We start from the raw sequence: 23381 nt of genomic DNA, 5'->3' as shown, positions 1-23381 counted from the left end.
CAAACCAGGGCAGTTGATAGCCCAATACAGTAACTGGTAACTTGGGTACAGATGGCAGATAAAAACCTGTTTGGAAATAAGAGCTGGCTAACAATTAAAACCAAACTGTCTACTCTTTTGGTCATCCACAGTAGCTTAGAATCATAGAATCACAGACTGGTTCGGGTTGGAAAGGACATCAAGATCATCTAGTTACAACCCCCTTCCCTAAGAGGGACACATCACACTAGAGCATGTCACCCAAGACCCCATCCAACCTGGCCTTGAATGCTGCGAGGGCTATGTCTCCGTAGGCATCTGCTCCGTCAAGCTCAGTGTGCTGTATTTCTGTATTTAACATACCCATCTTCTCTTTTCTCTAGTTTGTTACATTGGATTTAGTGTCTTTGAGGCTCTCTCCGTAAAACCTTCCTCCATTACTCCTCCACATAAAGACACTTCCTGGATTTTTTGCTGGTACAAAGCTTAGCTTTTGTTAGAATTGCATTAAAGAGCCAGTAACCACAAAAAATCCCAACTCAGTCACAAGCCAGACCACCTCCTTCCCCCCAAACACAGCTCAAAGGAACAGACAAGCTATGCCCACTTCCCCACATCTCATCTCTAAGGCTGCCCAAAAAGAACTCATTATGAACCTGACCCTAAGCACTAAGCAGCAGCTTCTCCTGGGCTCCCCTCAGCAGACTTGCTTTCCAATCTCATCTGCAGCTGAATTTTAATGTTTTGCTGGTAGAGTACCTACTCTCTGGTAGGAGACATCACTTGGAAGTTTTCATGTCCAAACTGCATGCTGCAGCAGGACAAGCTCTGCAGGGTTTGTACATGCCTCAAGCAAAGGTGGTTTGAGTATTATTGTTTTTTAACCTTCAGGAGTGGAGAAGAACGTACTATAATAACACAGCAGTTATAGACTCCTGGTGCTTTTGCCAGCAGTTTAAAGTGTTGATAAAGTTTAGATATAAAACAAATACACAGACATCAAGGCACATACATGCCCATGGTCACCCAACTAATCATTGGGAAAGCGTAAAACAAAATACCAGTCCTAAAATTTAACCATCAGTAGCTCTGATACTGCTTCAGAGCCACATCTTCAAAATCCTCATTGTGCTAAAATCCTCATTGCCTGAAGATTGTATCCTCATATGAAAGTTACTCTTTTGGGTTGCAGTTTTCTTTGTTTTGTTTAACTGCTCTTCTGTAGGACTCAAAAAAACCTGGAAGAACACTTTCAATGTGGCATCAGACGAGAATTCCCTTTGCAGGGCACATGTCTCCCTCCCTCTACAATATGAGCAACTTCAGCAGAGCCAGTTCCTTTCACTTCATGGTATCAGATAGAAATCCACAGACAATGGAAAATTCATTAGCTCTCCTAAAGACAAAAATTACTTTACCTGTGGTTACAGTGGCAACACAAAAATTATGTTCTCTTAAGGCATTTCTTGCTTATTTCCTTAGTGTGTTTTTCATAACTCTCTAAAACTGATATTTTTCAACTAGTATATAAATATACTGACCAGTTACAAGGATGCCTAAACTAGATCAGAAATGGGCCAGGTGAGGACAGTTCCAGCCAGCCACAAATGACAGGTTTCTGGCCATCAACTCAGCTTCCAAAAACCAACCCAAGACTGTCAGAGTCCATGTCAGCAACTGCAAGACTCCATGTCTCAACATCGCTCAAAATAAAATCCTCTTCCCACAGCAACCATTAGAGTCACTGATGACTTTTCCAGGCATGGACAGATGACAGCAGTGCAAAACCTTTTGCTCATCCTCCTCCACAGAAGTTCTCCCAGGAGTTTTGGATTTGTCAACCTTTAATTCTTAGTTAGATCCCATGAAAAAAGATTCAGAAGTTGCAACCAAATCCTTCTGTATGCATGTGGACAAAGGATTTATTTAGCTGTATTTCTCTTGTCTGTGTTCAACATTACCAGCCATTTATGACAGGAAAATACAGCTATTTTACTACTTCTGTAGACGAAATACCCAGAACTGTCATCCAGCAGTGACTGATGCTTGAAAATGAAGCCCAAGCTGTACTTCTAAATGTCTGGGAACATGTTCCTCCTGTAATTTAAATTGTACTGTTAGTACATGGATACTCAATCTCCTCCCTTTTCCTCACCCTGATTATCTAACCAGTCACAACTACACACCTCCAAAGAGAAACTACTAAACTACCTATGACCCTGATGTTATAAACAAGATGGGGGTAAGGAAAAAAAATCCCAACCTATCTGTAACTTTCTGTTCATTAGCCCTCCAGAAGGACAGTAGCAACTACCAGCTGGATGGTGGGATACCTGAAGAAGCCCAAATGTCATTCAGTGATGCATGCACAGGCAGAACTGAATGCTGGCTATCCATATACAGCACACCCTGCTTCTCTGGTTTAAGTAGATGCATTGTCTTGGTAAGGTTGAAAGGCCAAAAGAGTGATATGATCTTTCACTACCCCCAGGGCAAAGAGTTAGCTTTAAATGTGGCAATTACTGATGGATGCACACAAGCAAAAGGACAATCTGAAGGGCAGGGTGGCAACATCCATTTGTAAGAAGAGACAGACAGGCGCAGCACATAGAATCACAGAATAGTTAGGGTTGGGAAAGACCTTAAGATCATCTAGTTCCAACCCCCCTGCCATGAGACATTGCCATACACAAGCATGTAATGGCAGAATGTACACACAGAGGTTATGCACTAAATGACAGATTTTATTAAGTCACATCAAAACTACATCCAGGAAGTGATTTCACACTACAGAGTTTGGAGAACGCATTTTTAGAAGTAGTAGTTCCCTCATTATTTCAATGTATGACAAGTATATCAGTTCACATAGTGCTGACATCCCCCCTTTGGAGACAGAAGTAAAGGAAAGATTCAGGAAAGGTAGAACTGCTGCACTGATCTCAAACTTCCTTTTTTGAAGTTACAACCATGTTATGATTGAAAAAACATAAAAAGAGAAAAAAAATAGGTCACTCTGGGTTTTCCCCACTATGACTGTGCCCTGAATAGATGGGTTTAATTTATGTTCAAGTATATTGCAAGTTGAGAATAAAATGGTTTAGAACCATTTCAAGGTAGCTACTGCTCATTAATTCAGGTTCTTTGAACTACTGTCCTGGTGAACACAGCACAAAGCAAGTGACACATACGGTTCACACTTCATGTTTTGCCAACCCACAAGGAAGAAAGAAAAGAAGGTTTCATTTTAGATAGAGCAAGAGCTACATAATTGCTAAAGAAATTAAGAATAATTACAAGTGGTTTGCCTGATAATTACCTGCCATTACATTCTCTGTAGCACAGAGGGTAGGTATATCTAAAAGAGAGAAGGAATGATCATGTTTTTTGGAATGGCAGAGACACAGCATGTGGCTACATGGGAATACTGACTGGTACAAGCACAGACTGAGAGGTTCCCTGTTCCCTTGAAGTGCAAAGGGGTGAGACTGCAGTCAACGCACTCATTTGGAATTCACTTGATTCTATCCTCAGGACCATCAGAGATTTATTGAACTACCTCAGCCATGTCATCTTCCTATGCCTTAGTTTTTCCATTTACAATTATCCACTAAATGGCATATTTATGAAGACATATTCATTCATGTGCCTTGGAAAGGAACCCCACAGAGAAAAGTAAAAATGAGTTAAATCAACATCTGTCCTACAGCACACAAGGGAACAGCCTCAGATTGTCACATGCCAAGATGTTTCCCTGGCTCCCATTTTCCATCCATCACAAGGAAGAGAAATAGTCAAGATCTAGAAGCTATCCCTTGAGATAGTTATCTTCCATTAAAGTGCAGAATAGATCACTCAGTAAAGCTAACAGGGAACTTGTGAACATTTATTTGAGTGACAGTGTGAACTTCTAAGAAACAGGGTTCTTTGCAAAGATGAGGACATAACTCCAAAGCCACAGGAGAAACAAGAGGACTTCTGCATTTTAAAAATAGTCATATTGAACAGGAACAGAACAGATTCAGGCAACAGTACCAACAGTTACAACTGTGAGTTAAGGACCACTGATGGACTTAAACACCCACCTTGGTGGGCTACATAATAAAATTCAATTGTTTTAGAACAATTGTAGAAGCAAACTAGAAAGGAAAGGGGTAGTACATACATGTGTGCATGTAAGGATGAGGTATGCTTGGGTTATCTGTCAAACTGTGCACAGAATACTGTAGTTCAGCAAATCAAATACCCTCTCTCCTCCTGAGGTTAGGAGCAGAGAGCATTTTATAACTTGGAAAGGGTAGAAGAGGAGCATGGAAAACAGCTCCCTTTGGAGATGAGACAGAAAGAGTTAATAGGGACATCTAGAAGAACTTAGACTGAGTACAACAGAGAGGTAGAGAATCCCTGTTCTCAAACCAGTTCTACCAGTAACCCTCTATAGCTACCCATACAGGACTTCACAACTTTGCCATATTACATGCCATATAAATGCTATTATTACTATTGTAATTATGACCAAGCTTCAGTCCAGGGTACAATTTTCAGGACAACTGTTAAACTGCTGTAATTAGAGTCCTGCTGACAATCTGAAGAGCTCTTTGCTGAAGTGCTTTAAGAGGGCACCCATCTGGCATGCTTCCCAATGCTCTCACTGATCCCCTGCAGAGACATGAGCTGCCAAACCTATGTGCTTAGCAGCTTGGTCCTTTCTGCCCTTTGACTGAACTACATGAACATGCAGTAGCAGAATAGTCTGCTCACACTCCTGCTTCATGTAACTGTTGGAGAACAACCTTAAATTGCCAGAAAAGAAAGCAGAAACAGGCACAGAAACAGCTTCAACCATTCTGTCACTACATCTACACAGCTGAGCAGAAAAAAAATACAGTAGCCAGCTCTGACTCACATGGTGGCATTTTTTGTTATAATGGCTTTTAGACTGTAATGGCTTTTAGACCACCCCCAGCCCATTTTCAGCTAACACAGTTGTTTCCATTATACATTTGTTTTATGCAATTTAGATTTAAAGTGAGATACTACTAAAAAAAGTAGTTGTTGAGCAAAGCAAGTCCATTCACTCTAAGAATACATTAGTGATCCTAGAACACATCTAAAGATAATACAATTCCCACCTAAAAAAGTAAAAGATATTAAAATACTTACAGTAAAAGCTTGTCCTCTTTTCTGCATTAAAAAGAAAACTGCCTTCCACTAGCTTCTGACAGCATGTGCAAAACAGACTAAAAATTCAGGGCTCAAGTGCTTCCCTGAGAGGAAAACCACATTGCAGTGAGACAGAGCGCTGCTTGAGAAATGATTCACATACGGAAGCAAGCTGGCTTCACCAGCGCTTTGGCATTCAGCACACACACACATATGCACACTTGCTTACTCAGGGGAATGAGAAATATTATATTTTCATCAAAGCAAGGAGGATTTATGCAAGAAAGTCATTTGTAGCCCACCTCCAAAACACTGAGATGCTTCAATCTGTAAAGGAGATGAAGAGTTTCTTTCACTATCCCATCATCCCCAACAGCAGAACCGGACACTGGGCAGAGAGCATAAACCCCAAACAGTCTGCATGGTCCAATCAAGTAGCAACAAGCAGCACACAGCGTAGGAAGGGCAAGGAGGTGGCCACAGAAAGAAGGCTTTTTTTTCAGAGGAAACCACAGAAGCAGCTTTCAGAAGCTTTTATATTCCACACTGATAATGTCTCACCCACAGTGCCAGCAATCACAGCCAGGACACCTTAGACATTTCACTTGCCTCCATCACTGCTTCAAAAGAGTGGGAAGGTATGTGTGTGCAGGGAAGGAAGATAAATTTAAGACAGAGGCTTTTACAACAAATAACTAGAATTAGTCCCGAGTTACTCCTCCTGAGCTGTCCCAAGTCTACGGGCTTTTTGTTTGACTCTGTCCAGAGAAGGGGCTGTTCACACTCCAGCATCTGACTCAAGACACTCAGGCTGTGGCTACAAATCAGGAATTCTCTCCCAAACTCCAGAGGGGGATCCTTCCCCAGCAGAGTGAACCTAGTATATAAGCAGTGCTGATGTTACAGTAGTAACCTCGTAATAGAGAGATAGGGAAGATTCACAATATCAGCCTAAAAAGAGTTGCTGCGTCTGAACAGTTCAACCTTATCACACCCCCTGGAACTCCTTACTCCAGGTGTCAAAGGGTCTTAAAGGAAGCTCATGTTATGTCAAGAGTAAATTTACATTTCAGTTCAGTGTTGGCACCACTACCGTTATTGTGTAGTAACCAAGCCTTAAGACACAGGCTGAGTCCAAGCTGAATCCCTTCTAAAGATTTGGCATCCAGCTTCCTCAGGATGTTCTTCAGAGTGAGGAACTCTTGCCTTCAGATCTTAACACATCAGAACAAGAAAAAGACCACATGACTGTTATCATGTGGTAATGGTCTAAACTTGGCGAGTCTCAAGTGTACGTTAGACAGTCTGTGATTTTAAACAACTCACATTTGGAGGGTTTGAGATTATTCACAGCTCAGATAAGGTGGAAGTATTTTGTCATTCATATTAACAAAGTTCTTGTAGATGCTGTGACTTACAGGCACTGTGTTCCTCCTCCATGAGAAAGTGACACTACATTTGGTGATGCATGTACAGGCAGAGAGGTCACTTGGGTACCCAGCAGAGGGACTGCAAGTCACTCCCTCTGCTTTGATTATGGACCACGTTCAAAGCCAGATATAGCTGAAAAATACTGACTTGGAAGCAAATGACTGCGAGTCCCTGGACCCTGAACTCAAATGAGAGGGACCATCAGTGCAGGCACCTTGTTGAGAAGCTTCTTTGCCCAAAGAAAACACACTTTCTGGACTGAATCACGCTGTCCCTTTGCCATTGCTGGTGGGGCTCAGTGGGAGAACAGCATTGTCAGCTCAATAGTTCTTTCCTTTCCTTCAGCCAAAAGAAGGAACGAACTGAAATGAAGGGAGTAGGGAGGGAAGATGAGCTACTATATTTCATTCACAAAGATATTTTTAGCTTTGATAAATATAACTTGACCAAAACCTAAAAATGAAAATGCTTGGACATAAGGAGACAGTCACAGCGTTTACATACTTCAGCTTTGGTAAACAGGCTGGAATAGTGGCATTTGATTTCCTCAAATCCAACAAGACCAGACAGTACATTTGTTTATTTAGAGGTTTTCTGGGAGCACTTATTACTATAATTATCTGATCTCTTTACTTAGACCAAAGAATTAATCAGCACAAAACCTTCTGAATTGAAAAATTGTCTGTTTAATGAACAAAGGGCCCAGAAAAAGACAGCTAAAAATGAGTTGGCCAGGCTCAAAGCAAGCCTGTGGCCTGTCCAGGGCTTTAACTATAATTACTTTCACACAGCCAGGATGAGAAAACAATTTCAAGTAGTGATATAAACTTCTCTAAAGAATGTGCCAGGTTCTCACCCAGCTGGTAAGTTTGGTTGACAGACAAAATAACAGTGAGCATATTGCTTGCATGCTGCTCAATCCATCAGCTCCCACAACTCGGCAACAAGGTGTAAGAGAAAGAGACCAAACCCCACTAATCAATACACCTTTAAAATACAGCATTTGAGGAATTTGAAGGCTTTATGTGGCAACCTACATTGTTCCTGCAATTTTACAAGAACAAATATGGATGAGACACAACATAATGGCACAGGCAAAGGGCAGAATTTCCAACTGCATAGCTCATTTGAGAGGCAAATACACGGAGAGTGTGGAAAAAGACTCACACAAGGAACAAGGTTTGAAATATCTTTGCATTTGCAGATATTTATGCTATATTTAACTGCTTTTGTGCATGCAACAACCTTAATTACAGAGGAGAGAAATTCCATAAACAAGACTATTATGTCAATAACAACATCTTCTTAAAGCAAGTCTCTAATTCAGTTATAAGGCTCAGAACATTACTGTCTGGAGTTATAAAACCAAAAGTAATTACAAAGGAAAATCTGCCTCAGACAGTGGGCATTAGTGGAGTCAGGCCATGGCTTTGGGACAGCGTTTACTCTGTGCTTTCTTCCTTTTTATGCATAACTGCTACAAACTTCTTTACTTTCTCAGTCCCACTACAGATGTCAGGAAGTTGAAGCAGTGAGCGGACATTTGCAGAATGAATCATGGGGCACCACTTTCCATCTTGACAAAAACAACTGCTGTTCAGTTCACAAGATGATGCTGACCGAATGGGTGGATATAAAGAGTGAACTCCTAAACTATTGCCAGAAAGGCTCCACCAGGGAGACTTGGAGAACTCGGATCTTTTCTCCCCTGTTCTTAAGGGGCTATTACACAGTTTCCTGTTCCCACCCATACCTGAGGAGCTCAGTCTGTAGCTACCAGCTTTGACCTGCAACTAGAGAAAATATTTGTTGCTGAAGAGACTAGAAGAATTAGATTTGGAAACAGACAAACATGTTTTATGGAACATGGAGTGCTATAAGAGACAAGAAAAACAGCTTCCTCTGGTGCCTATTGCCAAATTTTCAGAAGACCAGACAACAACTTGAAAATTTCCAAGGGAACAGCCACTAAGTCAGTCAAAAATAGAATTAGGAAACTGCCTGTTTTCAAAAGTAAGAATCTGGTGCAGCATTTCTCAGGATTTCTGTTATTCCCAAGTAGAACACTGAAGAGTTAACAGATATCTAGCTACCAAAAAAAAAAGCCAGCCCACAGAAACAGGCAAAATGAGGAAGGAAATCTGTGGTGAAGGAATAGTCATTGTATTTCATGAAGTTAGAATAAAAGTCTCTGATCACTTTTGCACAATTTTCTCCAAAGTTTATTTTCCGCCGCTGTCTTTGAATGTCTGCACTTTGGCATCAGAGACAGCAACAAAGCAAGGGCAGCTTTCTTGCAGTCACCCTTCAATTCAAAATGCAGAGAGATCTAAATATGTAGAAAAGGCAGTACTCGGTGCTCTTCCCTAAAAGGAGGAGATAAGACTTGCAGTGTTCTTAACTGAAATCTTTTATTTCAATGACTAAATGAAAGACTTAAGCAAAACGGAGTATCTTCATTCTTTATTATCCCTCACTGTTAATTTTTGGGTATATAGGTTATAATGTGGCTTCATTAACAATTCACAGAGAATTACCATATTGAAGCAGAACAGCAAGTTTTTACTACCTACACAGGCAAAATACTGCACAACCCTACTCAATCCTTTTGCTTATTGTCCAGGGGGGATTGCATGCTGGAAAAGCCTGCATTTTATCCCCTAATGGGAAAGAAATTACACCAGGCATCCATCAAACACTAAAGGAGCCCTGAACAGAAAACCATTTCATTAAATTTTCGCTGATCACTGACAATGGAATGCTGTGCTGGGAAATTAAGGACTGGAGGCTGAAGGTTGCCTTAGAATCAAAAACTCCTGATAGGATGGTGGTGGAATGCCCTACTGCTTTGAACTTTTTGGTATGTTTCAGGGTGATGGAAATGAAAGACCAGAGTTGTCAGCTTTGTTTCAGAGGGATGTGCACTGGAACTGCTGACAGCCCCTGAATGGAAGCAGAACTGTGGGGTATGCCTAGATGCACAGAGAGCATCATGGGGAGCCCAGCAGCAACAAGAACTAGAACAAATTAACAGAGACAACTGATAAGAAATCACTTAAGAAATTTAACCATGTAGCTGGAATCTGAAGTACCCAGACACTGAGATCCTCCTGGTATTAACCACAGCATTACAGAAACTACTAAGTTTCTGTAGTTACTTTTAAGAAACATGCAGTGGTATAATGCAAGCAAATTCTATTCTGAGATCTAGGTTCTGCTTTCAAGATTTCTTATGAGAATTATTTCCTTGGATTTCTTGGTTAGTAATTATAATTACTTCAGCCTTTAAACCCTCAGTCGAGATTTGGCACATAATAAAGATAACTAAAATCAATTATGAGCCTTTTCAAGCCTAGTAAAGTGATCTTAGTATGTAAATCATGTTGCCTATGAGGCAGGTAAGGACAAATATCAGCATTCATCAGCATGAACTCATCCTCCAGACAGGCAGAACTCTTTCCATCACAGAGGAACACAGCACTTCTGGCTCTGTCCTGTTTGTTGTCCACACACACAAAGCAAATGCAAATTGTACCTCTCCTCAAGCTCAGCCTCCCATTTTGTTGTACTAAACAGCTACACTGAACAGCTCTTTACATGACTGGAAGCCTCATTTATGGAAAGGTAGAAAGTCTAAATGCCACAAGCAGCAGCAACAGCTAATGAAGTGGGAAATAGAAATAGGTGCTCAGCTTTCCGAGTCTCTATAAAGGCAAGTGATAACTTAAAATCTTAAAATAGGAGGGTAATGAAGCAAAAGAACAGATTGCATGCAAAGGAAGTATCCTATGGAGTTTGTGACCTGTTGACCATAATTAAAGAAATGAAAGCAAAACAACCCCCTGAGGTGACAGAGTTAGCACAAGGGACATTAGTGAACGCATTTTGCAGGGAAGCCTATAGATACACTGATCATTACAGGGCAAAAGAGGATGGACTGGCCAAGCAACAGTAACCTGGGAAAGAAAGCACATGTGACAGAAAGAGAAGATTAGGAAATCCAGGACAGCAGGAAAAGTCACTCCAGATACTGCCCTGCTAACACAGCAGCTGAAGGCCTAAAGCAAGAAAAGTAGCAGTTTTGAAATACAGAGGAATGAGGAGAGAACACACAGGCCAGCTCAATGTTTTCTACCGCACAGTGAATCACCAGCAACTCTGCCTGCTCATGCAGCAAGTGGAATATCACAATTTTGCATCCTTCATTAGGATTAATGAGTTCATTTGTTGACAGTATCAAAAGAAAGGCCAGCTGCTGGCTCTGTCACAGAGAACAACATCCTTCTATTCTTGCAGGAGCTTGCAGGTGAAAGCATGATCTCCAGGGAAAGCCTGGGGTGTTCCTGCTCATGTACCTGTCCTCTGATCCAAGGACAGACTCCAGAACGAGCTATACTCCTTTCATTGTTATTAAAGATGAGAAATATGCTATTTTTTCCTCTTTGATTGCATGTGATCTCATTCAAACCTCATTGAATCTCATTGAGAACAACAGCTTAAGCATTTCGCCCTGTTGTATCTTGGGGAGCTGAAAACCTTCTACCAGCAGGAAGCTCTTACAGCAGTTACCATGGTGACACCGGTAATAGATATTTAAAGGCAGCTCACTCATAATCACATCTATCAGGTATCAGGAAGCTTTAGTAAGAAAAACACAAAGAGCTTGAAACCAGGGAACCAACCAGGCTTAGTGGTGGTATAAGTGGACAAGAAATTCATGGAGAGGGATCTGCTTATACAACCATTTAGCCGGACGCAAAGGACTCCTGTTCAAATCTGAATGGCACTGAAGCCTGCAGAATAAACTATTTTTAGTCATTTCAAAATGAGTTCCAAAATGAGTTCTTATTTCAACAGCAGGAGGTCTGTAAATCCTTTTAGAGCTGCCATTCCTATAGCTCATCCCACACTAGAAGCAGGCTGCTGGAAAATCCCCAGCCTACCGACATCACCTGGAAAGGGTTCCTTCCAACAGGTAAACAATGGTGGTGGCTGTAGAGAACACTGCTCTCGGCACCCACACCTGACACCAGGAAACTGATATGGCTGCATTGCAGGAATGGGACTCAAACTCATTTCCAAAGGGACTTTACCTCCAAATCTGGAAGGCTGGGTAGCCTAAAGAACAGTGTCATACTGCCGTTCAGAAGTTATTATGAAGCGAGGAAACTTGAATCTGAATAAACATGAAGCTCACTCAGTTGAAGAAGTACCTTTGGTTATGTAAATGTTAAATAATTTATCTCTTTAGGTTTTAGCCTGTAGCATTCCAGCCCATTGGAATGTAATGAAGAGAACCTGCAGAATTAGAGCCCTTGGATAAAAACCTACATCACCAAGCTAGCTAAGCCTACGTAAGAGTCATCACATTGAGATTTCCTTTCTCTTTTTGCTGCATATTTCCATGACAACTTTCCTCCAGTATCAACTTCTTTATATTGGAAAGGTCTCCCAAAAGAGAATTTAGGCTTCTATAGCAACAGCTAAAATCCCTGGGAGATGATGATGTCTGAACACTTCTACAGATTTTTTTTTTTTTTTTAGCCCATGACTTACAAGTGCGTTTCGAATTTCGCAGGTGAAAACAGAAGTGTGTGTAATATTAAGGAAATTGTGAAGAGCATAAGAAGCATGCTGAAGTGGCCCAAATACAAAGAAACCACCCTACTTTCAAAATGGAATCGGACTTCAAGATATCAAACGTTAAAAAGAGCAGACAGGATCAAACACTCATCTTGAAAACCCACATCCTGCTCCTTCTCAAGTACAGAACAGAGCCATGAGGAATAAGTCTGCTGATCCTAAAAGGGGACTTTATTGAAATGTCTCTCTGCAGTCTACCTTATATTGACCTAATGAAAAAACACATATAGTAAGTCAGGATGTCTTTACAGTTTCAGCTCCTACATACCTGCCAGGTAGCTATAATCTGACCTTTTTTCAGTATTTCAGCTCTTTGCCATGATAGTGCCACTATTCTCCAAAATGGAAAGCTTTGTAACCTCAGCAAAAACATAGCTGCACTCTCAAACATATATTGGTTAAATTCATATAAGCTAAGGGAAGTACAGAAGCAAAGTTTCTTCACTGAATTTAGGTGTATTTCACGAAGAACTTCTCTGACACCCTCTCAAACCTAAAATATTTTAAATAAGAACAAAGAAAACCAACATTACATTCACAATCTGGATGAGAAGTCGGAAAGCATCAAACATTATATAGATGAGAAGGCTACAGAATGGAAATACTAAGTGCTGCTGCCAGAATCGGAGCCCAGCAGGCCCCATCACACTTCCTTTCCTACGCAAGAGGAAAGGCAACTGCAGAGCAGCCAGACTTTCTTCTGCTGTGGTACAACCGAAAGCTTTCCTTTTGTTCATTAAAATACCTGTTACTTTATCCCCTCTTTCTCTCATTCCCCAAGATCATCACAGTTCTGGTAAGGGGGAAAAGGTGCAGATAGGTAGACATGAATGAAAAAAAATGGATTGAATCTAATTACTGTTGATTTCCACCTTCACACACTTGAGAAGAGACTCTGGAACTGGCAGTTCTACAAAATAAAGTTAAGGACTATGAAAACTTTTTAGTAGCAATGCCAAAAAATGACAGCCAAAGCCTATGCAAATCCTGGGAACTCTACAAATAAGACATATGCAAAAACAGGATTTCAGACAAAACCCCCATTATTTCCAAGGTTTATCCTGTCTGCAGAATATTGAAGTGTGGGAGGAAGACTGAGTCACCGTAAAGTTCAAGTGAAACACAATTACTTCACATCCCCGTGTGCTGCCCTCTGCTGAAACAGATCCTGAGCACACTGGAACATTGTGTATTGCAGGCAGAAGAAAAACTCATGATTATGTGCACTTAATGCTGTCATCACACAGGGAAGAGGCACACTCAAATGAAACAAAAATGTTTCATCTGGGACTAGGCAAGGTTAAAAATAACCTAAAAGCTCTTACACTGGACTTAACAGCTCCAAGAGCAAAGTGGGATTTCAAGGACAGAGTTCAGACAGTAGGAACCTGGTGAAGGAAGAGAATCAAATGTGTTGGCTACTACACACATGCACAATAATGAAGGTTCACAGGTTTGTAAAGAAACAGCTGAAAGTTTCATTTGAATAACTTATTTCTCAAGTGATGTGTTGAACTCTCTGATCCTCTCTCCAAGCTTTAATCCTTTGATTTCACTCACGTGAAAAGTCTGCTCAGGCAGATGAGGTTATTCAAATACTCAAGCACATGTATTTATTCATATGTAGAACACAGAACAGCAGAAATAAGAAAAGGCGATAAAATACCTGAGGGGAGGAATATAACATATACATGTATTTATAGATATGGATATTTATAAGTGTTTTATGTAATTGTAACTACACAGTATTTCTTTATTTCATCTTTACAAACAAATAGTAACCCAGCATTTCCTCCAAAACCCAGGAACAGAGAAAAGAAAGTCAAAACAATATTCCAACTATACTTGTAAACTCTTAGTGCTCGGACTCCAAATCCAACATATTTTTGTTTCCCTTTATGCCTTTGGAAAATAGGCTTTGCAGTGTGACTTCAAAATCAGCCCAACTAGGTTATTTTGGATCAAGGAGAAGATTGAAATCTGAAGTTCAAGGCTCCTTAGGGAGATCATCCTGCCAGCAACCCTCTCTGCTTTGTATAGAGACTGTTTCAGTAGATTTTAACTGAATGCTTTTCAATGGTTTCTGACCTTAAAAAATGGAAACCAAACAAACAAAAATAGGAGTTAAAAGCAAGTGGAAAGGGAAGAGCAGTGGGTAGGTGAATCCTGCTGGTCCTGCCAGTAGAGGGCAGTGGAATTTAAGAGGAAAGTTATTGGCAATGAACTTTGTGTAATGAAATATTTGAAGTGGCAAAATCCGTGGTTTTAAATTGTTGTTTGAACCTACCTGTCCAGTCCTAAACTAAGACACAAACAAGACAAAGCACGAAGGATAAAAACAAAGAAAACGGATAACTTTGGGACCTCTAAAGGGTTGTGTTTCAGGAAGGTTTCAGGGTGTCAGGAAGAATTCATGTTTAATGCATGGTTCGAAAAATAATTATTAAATCTTTCAAATAATTTTTAATTATTAAAACACGCTACTTCAAAGCACGCCATTAAAACCATCACAGCTGTTTCTCAGGAGTTCAAAAACCTATGGTAACTTTTAAGATTTAAATAGAAAAATAGCCAAAAAAAAAAAGTCAAGAAAGCAGGTTTTAAGTCATACCTATCTTAACTTGTGCCGAGGCAAAGAGAAAATTGGTTTTAGTCCACAAGAACAAGAAGGTAAAACAGGCTGAGCAAAGCACTACACAAGCAAAGCACACAGAAGGTATTTTAATGCTCATGACACCTGGTTTACCGAGGGTAAAAAGCAACATCTCCCATCTCATTACTAAACAGAACCAGCTTCCAAGAGCCAAGCTTTCTATACAATTTGACACGAGTTAAGTTTGCATTTGTGACAGAGAGACAGATTCTGATTATCTCTAACCCCTTTTGAGATATACAAGTCCTAAAGTAAAATTGCTGCTTTACACTGGAGGCAGCTAGGGTTTCATTAGAAAGGCATCGGCGGTGGCCTGATGCTCCAGCGTTTTCACCAAGCCTGGGTGAAACATATCCGACCCCGGGCTAGGGGCTGAGGTACCATAAGGCTCTTCAGCTCTCACCTCAGACGACGCCTGAAGGCTGTCGGGGCAAACCGCGGGCTCCAGCCGCCCCACACCTACAGCCAGCAGCGCCTCAGGTGCCCTCGTCTCGTACGCTCAATGGACGTGCTACAACCGACCTTCCCGCCACGGACCTGTTGCCCCTCAGACACCAGCGCAGCCGAAGTCTGTCAGGGGAGGACGGCGGGAGGACAGCACCGACACCGCGACACCCCACAGCTTCCCATCCCTCCCCGCACCTCAGCAGGGCAGAGGGACTCAGCCCCGCACTGCGGCACCTCAGCGTCCCCCAGCATGGAGCTGCCCCTGGAGAGGCAGCCGGCCTACCCCAGCCGGAACCGGAGCCCGAGCCGCGCGCACCTGCCGCCACCGCCGCCGCTCTCGAAGATGCTCCGACAACCGGAGCCCTCACCTCACCTGCAGCGGCTCCAACGGCCGCCAGGGGGATAGCGCACGGCACGCCGGGTAATGTAGTCCTCCCAGCACCAAGGGACCAATCCCGTGAGAAGACGCGCGACCCGCCCATACCCGCCCCGTGCATCGCGGTGCTTTCGGGAGTTGTAGTTCTGCAGATGCTGTGTTGCCGACACCTCCCTGTAGCGGAACTACAACTCCCTTGAGCCTCCGCGCGCCGCCGCTGCGGCCGGGACCCGCGTTACCGGCGCCTGGAGTGGGCCGGGACACGGTGCCCAGCCGGTGGCCGGTGTCTGAGGCCGATCATGGCCGCAGCGCCGCCACCCTCCGCTCCGGGCGGCCCGGAGCCTCCCCCGGGGCCGCCGCTGCAGTACAGCATGCTGCTGCAGCACCTGGTGGGCGAGCAGCGGCGGCCCCGCGCCTGGGACCCCGCCACGCTCGGCGGAATCCCCAGCCCGCCCAAGAGCGAGGAGCAGAAGATGGTGGAGCGCGCCATGGAGAGCTGCGCCTTCAAGGCGGCGCTGGCCTGTGTGGGAGGTGCGGTGGGGCGGCTGAGGGAGGCAGGGAGAGGATGGAGGGACTCTTGGGGGGGGCCCCCGCCATGGGGTCGGGAAAGGGAGGGTAGAGATGAAATTGCAGCACAGGGACCCCCATGTTTTAGTTCTCCTTCACCTAAGCCTCCAGTGTATGTCACAGCTCCCAGGGAGGGATTTTCGTCTGCTTTCTTTGCAAAGGAAGAGTTGCTCACGGCCTTGCCTCAGCACAGCCTGTCAGCAACAGCTTCCATAGTATGAAGAGACAGGACATTTGTGCTCTTAGACTTCCCTTTTCACAATGCAGCATTGACAGGCAGCAGGAGTGGAGGTTCTGTGGTGCCTGCAGGGAATGTGCTGCTTGAATCCAGCCCAGGTTCATTTCATACTGGTTGTCTTTTACAGGGTTTGTGCTGGGAGGCGCCTTTGGTGTCTTCACAGCCGGCATCGACACCAATGTTGGGTTTGATCCCAAGGATCCATATCGCACGCCAACAGCAAAAGAGGTCCTCAAAGATATGGGGCAGCGGGGCATATCCTATGCAAAGAACTTCGCCATTGTGGGCGCCATGTTCTCCTGCACTGAATGTGTCGTTGAATCTGTGAGTAATAACTTCTTAAGCAGTAAGAAATGTTTTCTTGTACACTAATAATCTCTTCTACTACATCCAGTAAGTATGTATATCTCCTTTGTAACAGGGCAAGGGAGTAGGCTAGCGTATTCTGTTTCTTGACCATCAGAGCTTTTCAGGTTTGAGACCTGTCTTCAGAACTGCTGTTCTCTGATAGAACAAGCAGAAGAGCATACATGAGCAAAGTAGTTTTCAGTTCAAGTCCTGAATGTGTTGGCAAGTATAGGTGTTATTTTGAAAAGTAACTTTTTAAAGTTTTAAAACCCTAGCTACAAGTGCTTGTTGTTTTTGTAAAATATCAAACTGTGAGCTGCCACATGGTAATTTGGGCTTCTAAAAACTCCGTATGGAGAAAGGGATCCTCTGACCAAAGCTCTTAAGTAAAGGCCTATTTTCATGTTGTCCCTACAGCAAGAAGTGACCTTGTGCAGCTCAGTGGTAAATCTGTAATTCATTTTCTTAAACAGGAAAACAAGCCTGTTATGAATTTGAGTCCTGCCTTTTAATTGAAAGACACAGTGATTTCATAGCTCATGTAGAAGAAAAGTCTATCTGCTTGCACAATGGAGCAGAACAAAGAGATCTGTACTCTGTCCTTGGAAATAGTCCATCTTTGTCAGCAGGGTACTGTGGCTGTCACCTGTGCTGAAAACCAGGCTGTATGGCCAGGCTCAGTGTTGCACTTGTGTAGTTACAGTGCTGTTAAAGTCTCTGAGCTGGTTGTAGTGCACAGTGTTGTACTCTGGGGGCTGGATCAGCTCACCTAAGAGTCTTTGCTGTAGCACTGCATTGCACCATATGGATTTGTCTTACCTCTCCGGGTGACCTGTTCTTTCCTCTTCTCCTGGCCCTGCTAGTCTTCTGTTTGAGAGTGCAGGGGGCCATCTGCTGAGAATAGAGGGAAGAACATCCTCAGATGAAAAGGGGCTGGAAGGTCATTCCATCTTTCTTGGTGCTAGTACAGACACTGTTTAGTCCATATTTACTTGTTGACTCATTTTTAATTCCACAGTATCGTGGAAAGTCAGACTGGAAGAACAGTGTTATCAGTGGCTGCATCACTGGAGGAGCAATCGGCTTCAGAGGTTGGTAGTGCCTGTTTCTATGATAAAACTTGAACTTGGTTATGCAGCAGGTGATATTTTTAAACAGAACATAGACTGAAAATCTCTTTGCATTGGGTTATGGTAATGTCAATATGAGAGTGTACTCCAGACTGGCAGAACTGCTCTCTCACTTTCCTGTCAGCTTGAAAGATGTGTGGGTAGGGGAGGTTTGGTCATATAGGACAGTGAGATTGGAGGAAAATCAACAGAATTTACTTGAAAGAAAAAGCAGGAAGTAGCGTTAGATATTCACACTGTTCTGTGTGGATGGGAAGGAGGGGAGGGAGCCAAAAATACATACTGAGCTGAAGCTCAGCTCTTGTGTTAACAAAGTTCTGCTTGTATATGTATTTCATTGACATTAACTGTTAATTTGCAGAGAGGAAAATGCTTTCCTCCTTTCTCATGTATCAATTCAAACAGATAACTCTGTTTAGCTATGAAAGAGCAGGAGCACTGGGAATTTAGTCCAGCAGGCACTAATGGGGACTTTGGGAAGTTCTGAGTGCTAACGACATCTATAAAAAGCTCCAAGTAGGAAGAGAGCTGCTCTGCTCAGAAAAGATGATTCAGAAAGATCAAACTTCTCTCACCTCTCCTTAAGAAAAAAACTGTTCAGAGAGCAGAAAGGAAAGTGCTCTTGAAAGTGCTTCTAATTGAGCTTGTTAAGTTGTGTCTGTCCTGGATCTAATCCTTTCAAAGCAATAGTGACTCTTCTTATCCCTCCCTAGTCCAACAGCAAACCACTCACAGTGCTCATCAGAGTGCACTGAAATCAGCAATGGCCACTGATGTTTTCTGTCCCTTGAGGGCATATATAGCAACAAAGGGCTCAGCCATTGTGCTGTGCTAGTTTTAGGTCCAGTGTGTGCCAGGTTCCTCCCATCCCTTTGGGCAGTGGGAGTGCCAGTGTTCCATGGTAGCAGACTGCCAGGTTCCTGCAGGTGTAAGCTAGTCAAGCCAGCACAGCGTAAGCTAGTTACTGACTGAGAAGAAAAAGATCTTTCCTATTTTGTCTCATTCTTTCCCACCCTTTTTGCATTGCAGCTGGTTTGAAGGCGGGAGTTATCGGCTGTGGTGGATTTGCTGCTTTCTCTGCTGCAATTGATTACTATCTACGGTAACAGTGGGATCTCCGGGGAGGAAGTTTCCCCTTTTGTTCCAGTGCTGCTGCTAAGAGCCTGCATCACGGCACAAGAACCATCAGGCTTACCTTTCCACTGCCTTCAGAGTCCTGATCAGTGCAAGCTGGATGGTGTTGGCCACTTTTCCTGAATGACTAACAATAATCTGGCTCTGAGCCCTGGCATGCTGCTTCAGGCAGACTTGCAGGAGTATGTGAGGATGGAGCCAGGCGCAGTGAGCAGTATCTCCAGGATGGATCAGCTGACTGTCAGTTTCCAGGAAACAAGCCTGGACTCTGAGCTTTTTCAGTCCTTTGGGTCTGATTTTGATTAAGTTTGTTGCTAGCATCAAGAGAGACAGGAGGACAAGCATCAAAAAGAATTGCAGTGATTTAGCTTACTGTGTATTTGAACGTGCTGCAAGTGTTGAATGATTATCAGTTTGCAGCTTGCTACTCTGCTGGGGAGAGGTAAGATCCTGTGGAGAAATAAGTTGTTTCAGGCTTTTCTTAAAATACCAGCTGAAGACAAACCACCATCTGTACAACTTGCTTCATTTCATGTATAGAGATGAGAGCCAGATTTCTTTACCATGTCTTAAAGGGAAAAGCGATATCCTTAGCCTTAGAACCATGTGGTTACTGGCAGATGAACAAAACAGTTTAAGGGGGGGGGGAAAGGTTGTTACAGAAGTATAGTTCTCTGTAGCCACTTGGATAGCCTGATTTAACCTCGCTGTGGGAGTAAAATCATCTTGCTACTGCTTTAACTGCCATGGGCTCACACTATTAGTTCCAGCAGTTTGATAGCAAGACTGGAACACAGAGTTGTGAGAATAAACCACTGTTAGAGAGATAACTGGGCATTCACTTAGCACACTCTCTGTTTCCCATCACATCCCTGTACCACCTCTGGGTATTACAATGGGGGAAGTGAAGTGATATTTCTGCAGAACATTGGTAATGAAGTCCAAACGTGTTCATTAGGTCAAGGAGCAGCTCCCTTTTTGATTTGCGTTCGTGTTAGCACTCTTGTTTTTCTAACCAAGCTCTGTTCTCAGACCTGAGGGGGTAATTTATATACTCAAGATAATTTAGGCTGATTTTAACCTTCAATAGAGCCATTCTGCAAGGGCCAACACCCACCCTCATCTTTTTGAGGCAGTGGGATTTCAGATTCAGTGCACACACTTCACAGGTTCTCCCACACACTTCCCCTCCTTTGCATCCACAGTCTGAGATCTCAGAATGGTGACAGCACTTGCTTACCTGGAAGAGCAATACTAGCAGGGTGGTTTGGTTGATACGATGGTCAGTGGTCAGTTTGAAGGCATATTGTCTCCCATTCCCACATGGAAAGAAGTGGGGAGGCAGCACCATGTGATCTATCAGATGAGGTTTCCAGATCGCCTGATATCCCTTGCTGTGCCTGTTCAGTATCCTCAGGCCAGAAGCTGTGCAAGTCAGCTGAATTTTAAGCTTGAGTAATTCTGGGCTGATTAAACAGGCTGGCTCCAGACAGTCCAGGGTTTTTTTCCTCCAGAATGTACTGAAATGCAAAGATCTAGCCCAAACCATAAGATTTCTCTTAAAAGATTGCCTGGCACGATGCCTGTGCATATACCACTGGCTTGAAGTGCAACTAGCAGGATTTCCACGACAGAGAAGAAGCTGTGATGCCAAGGTGATCAGTTAGTGCAAACAGCAACACCACAAGGCTCCTTTTGTGCAAATGTTGGGGCTTTGCATTTTTATTAACCTTTTTTTGTTCTCCTCACATGGTTTACAGCCATTTAAAGTTTATAATCTACAGAAATTGAAACAAAACACAAACAAAAATATATCCTTAACAACTTTTGAAAGTCAAATATTAATTAACAGTTCTATTCTACCTGTAGCTGCAAGAGTCCACCCCCCTCTCTTCCTTCCTGCAGGGACAAGCAAAAGCCAGTCATACGGATGGCCGCAGCCTGTTGTGCCAGGGCTGCGTGGACCGGGCCTTCAGCCACTATCGCGCGGGGAGGATTTGGCTGTACAGAGTCTCCATCTGGAATGACAGTATCATGGACAGAGACTTGAACACATGTAACAAATCAGACACACACAGGGATCTGTTGTGCAGTCAGATTGAAAACTCGGCCTCCTTACTGGGTCCAGGGCCAAGACAGACGCCTGGTTATTTTCTGCAATGCTGTTTCCCTTCTGTTTAGCTGGTAGTCAAGAGGAGCAGGGTCTGGAGTGTGAGCCCTTTGGAGGGGGACTGAAAGACCTCCCCTCCTTTCGTTGCTTTGCTGGTGCAGGGCAGGCAGGTGCTGCCTTCCCTGGGAAGGTGGGCTTAGGACATACCTGGTGCATCGGTGGCAGGTGGCTGGGCTCTACCTGGAACAGTCTGTTAGTCAGGAGGGTAAAGGCAATGCCACTGTTAGCAGGGATACGCTTGGTCACTTCTCATCCATCTCCATTTGGCACAGGAGAGCACAGGGCCAACGCAATCGGGGAAGGGGGGGGCTTTTCCCATGAGAACACGGACTCAGCTCACAGAGCGAAAGGTTTCGTGTCCCAACAGGTCCCAGCACCTACCTGGGAATGTGGGAGGGTGGGGGACGTACTGGGAGCCAGGCACTGGGGCAGCCAGAGCACAGCCTGGCAGCAAGCACAGGCATGTGGCCATCCTGCCTTGGGACATGGCGTGACAACTCCAGCCATCAGCCTGGGGGTGAAGAACTGGAGCCACTAACTAAAACAGACCTGAGTTGGCCAGGCAGAGCTAACCCACCAGCAACTGCTTTGTGAGAAAGAGAACAAAGCACTTCTGCCTTCAGTAGTGAGGGCTATGAAGGCTTTCCTCCTCCCATCCCTCTGCGCTAGATTCCAGGCTGGGTGACTGTCCAGCTGCTGCAGAGCACAAACGTCTGGCAGCGGGGCTGGCTCCGAGGCAGGACCATGTGCTGCCATTTGCCCTGGGCAGCAAGGAAAGCCGAGAGGTTTTTGTTTCCCTCCTTCTTTCTCATGGCCATGGCAGGAATGCTGGTGCCCAGCAGGCTGTGCCACAGGGTGCAGCCAGTGTTGGCAGTGCTGGGCTGCAGGGGTGCATATGCTTTACTACAGCAGAGATATGGGCGTATGGATACAGCAGGGACCCTGTTCCCCACCCCAGCAGGGTTTGTTGAGGAAACTGGGATCCATGTGCCCTTATGGGACCCATTGGTGCCAGAGCGCAGACCTGGGGTCAGCCCATGGTGGAGTAAGCAGACCTGCCTGGCTGGCTGGCTTTCAAGCCTGCTGTGGATAGAAACCAGCACAGCCCCTCTCACTCCAGCCTTCTGTGATGGGTTACCCCAAAATGCTACTTGGAGGCGAGGTACAGCAAAGGAAGTAGCTGCCATGCTACACCTGCACAGGCAAAGCACAGGGTAAGGGCTGTAGAGGGGACTGGCCTGAAAGCACCCAGAAGAGACATGGCGAGGAGGAAGCAGCACCCTGCTCCTCTGCTCTCGTGATCGCAGGTTTGCTTGGGCCAGAGCAGGATCCAGGCACAGGGTCCGTTTGCGCAGGCAGCAAGTCAAAGCAGAGCTGGTCACTGTCACGGCGGAGGGAAGCCTATGAGCTCCCAGCCTCTGAAGCAAGTCGATGCTGCACATGCAGGCGTGGGGCAGGGGAGCTGGGCAGCAAAACAGGCACTCGTGGGATGCTGCAGGCTTCGAGCTGGGCGAGACCAAGGGTGCCTGGTAGGAACGAGCAGCAGAAAGGAGTCCAGGAGAAAACTAGCGAAGGGGGAAGCCTGCGTCCACAGCCCTTGTCAGTCACTACCTCTTCCGTTGAACAAATATACATAAAAACAATTCCTGAACACAAGGAGGGACATAAGACACGACTACTTTACAGAGGGGCACGGCGCCTGGCGTGGGACCGGGCCTCTGGTACACGATTGTACAGGAGCTGCAGGCGGCACCATCCCGGGTCTGGGCCGGTCTCCCTGTGGGGCTGCGATCCAGTCCGTGTCCCCTCCGCAGGGAGCTGGGAGTGTTTGCAGCTGGTGCCTTCTCCCTGCAGGCTACACGTCCGTGGAGAAGTAAAGTGTGTTGCGTTTTAGCTCAGTGAAGGAGATGGGAGGATGCTGCAGGTAGTAGAGAAGGACCTGGACCTGTAGCAGGCAAACGGGGGGTATTAGGCCAAACAAGGGCAGAGCTGCCACCTCCCAGCTTGTCGTTGTGCAGACACATCCAGCAGAGAGTGACAAATGTACCCAGACAAAGCAAACCCCTCTGCTCCCCACACAGGGGTGCTGGTGCGGGCTGCAGCCC

General features: G+C 44.5%; 2 protein-coding genes across 4 annotated transcripts in view; one reads left to right on the top strand and one right to left on the bottom strand.

The window, feature by feature from the left end:
• The first annotated feature begins 15888 nt into the window (after positions 1-15888).
• Positions 15889-22279, top strand: TIMM22 (translocase of inner mitochondrial membrane 22). 2 transcript variants are annotated; one of them, XR_013958038.1, is made up of 5 exons: positions 15889-16220; positions 16622-16818; positions 17861-17933; positions 19002-19548; positions 21012-22279. XR_013958038.1 is itself a non-coding variant. In XM_080629800.1 (4 exons), exons 1-4 carry the CDS (start codon positions 15989-15991, stop codon positions 19076-19078), a joined length of 579 nt encoding a protein of 192 aa, XP_080485926.1. In that variant the 5' UTR covers positions 15889-15988; the 3' UTR covers positions 19079-19610. The 2 variants fall into 2 exon arrangements, 1 of the variants encoding a protein (XP_080485926.1); XM_080629800.1 differs by lacking the exon at positions 21012-22279 and having other exon boundaries at positions 19002-19610.
• Positions 22280-22388: 109 nt separating this feature from the next.
• Positions 22389-23381, bottom strand: part of ABR (ABR activator of RhoGEF and GTPase) — a gene marked incomplete at its 5' end in the record, with an annotated part of 38375 nt that continues 37382 nt past the window's right edge. For both annotated transcript variants that reach the window (XM_080630126.1, XM_080630127.1), the window contains one exon: positions 22389-23221. In XM_080630126.1, coding sequence (XP_080486252.1) covers positions 23132-23221 — 90 coding nt within the window. In that variant the 3' untranslated portion in view covers positions 22389-23131. The remainder of the gene's footprint in view (positions 23222-23381) is intronic.

This window comes from Psittacula echo, assembly GCF_963264785.1.
Source record: "Psittacula echo genome assembly, chromosome: 15".
Lineage (NCBI taxonomy): Eukaryota > Metazoa > Chordata > Aves > Psittaciformes > Psittacidae > Psittacula > Psittacula echo.
This window is presented reverse-complemented; position numbering and strand designations above follow the sequence as displayed.

Coding starts and splice junctions, on each gene's coding strand:
- TIMM22 (XM_080629800.1), top strand. CDS start 15,989: ATGGCCGCAGCGCCGCCACCCTCCGCTCCGGGCGGCCCGGAGCCTCCC. Junction 16,819..17,860: donor CTGAATGTGTCGTTGAATCT/GTGAGTAATAAC, acceptor TTAATTCCACAG/TATCGTGGAAAGTCAGACTG. Junction 17,934..19,001: donor AGGAGCAATCGGCTTCAGAG/GTTGGTAGTGCC, acceptor TTTGCATTGCAG/CTGGTTTGAAGGCGGGAGTT.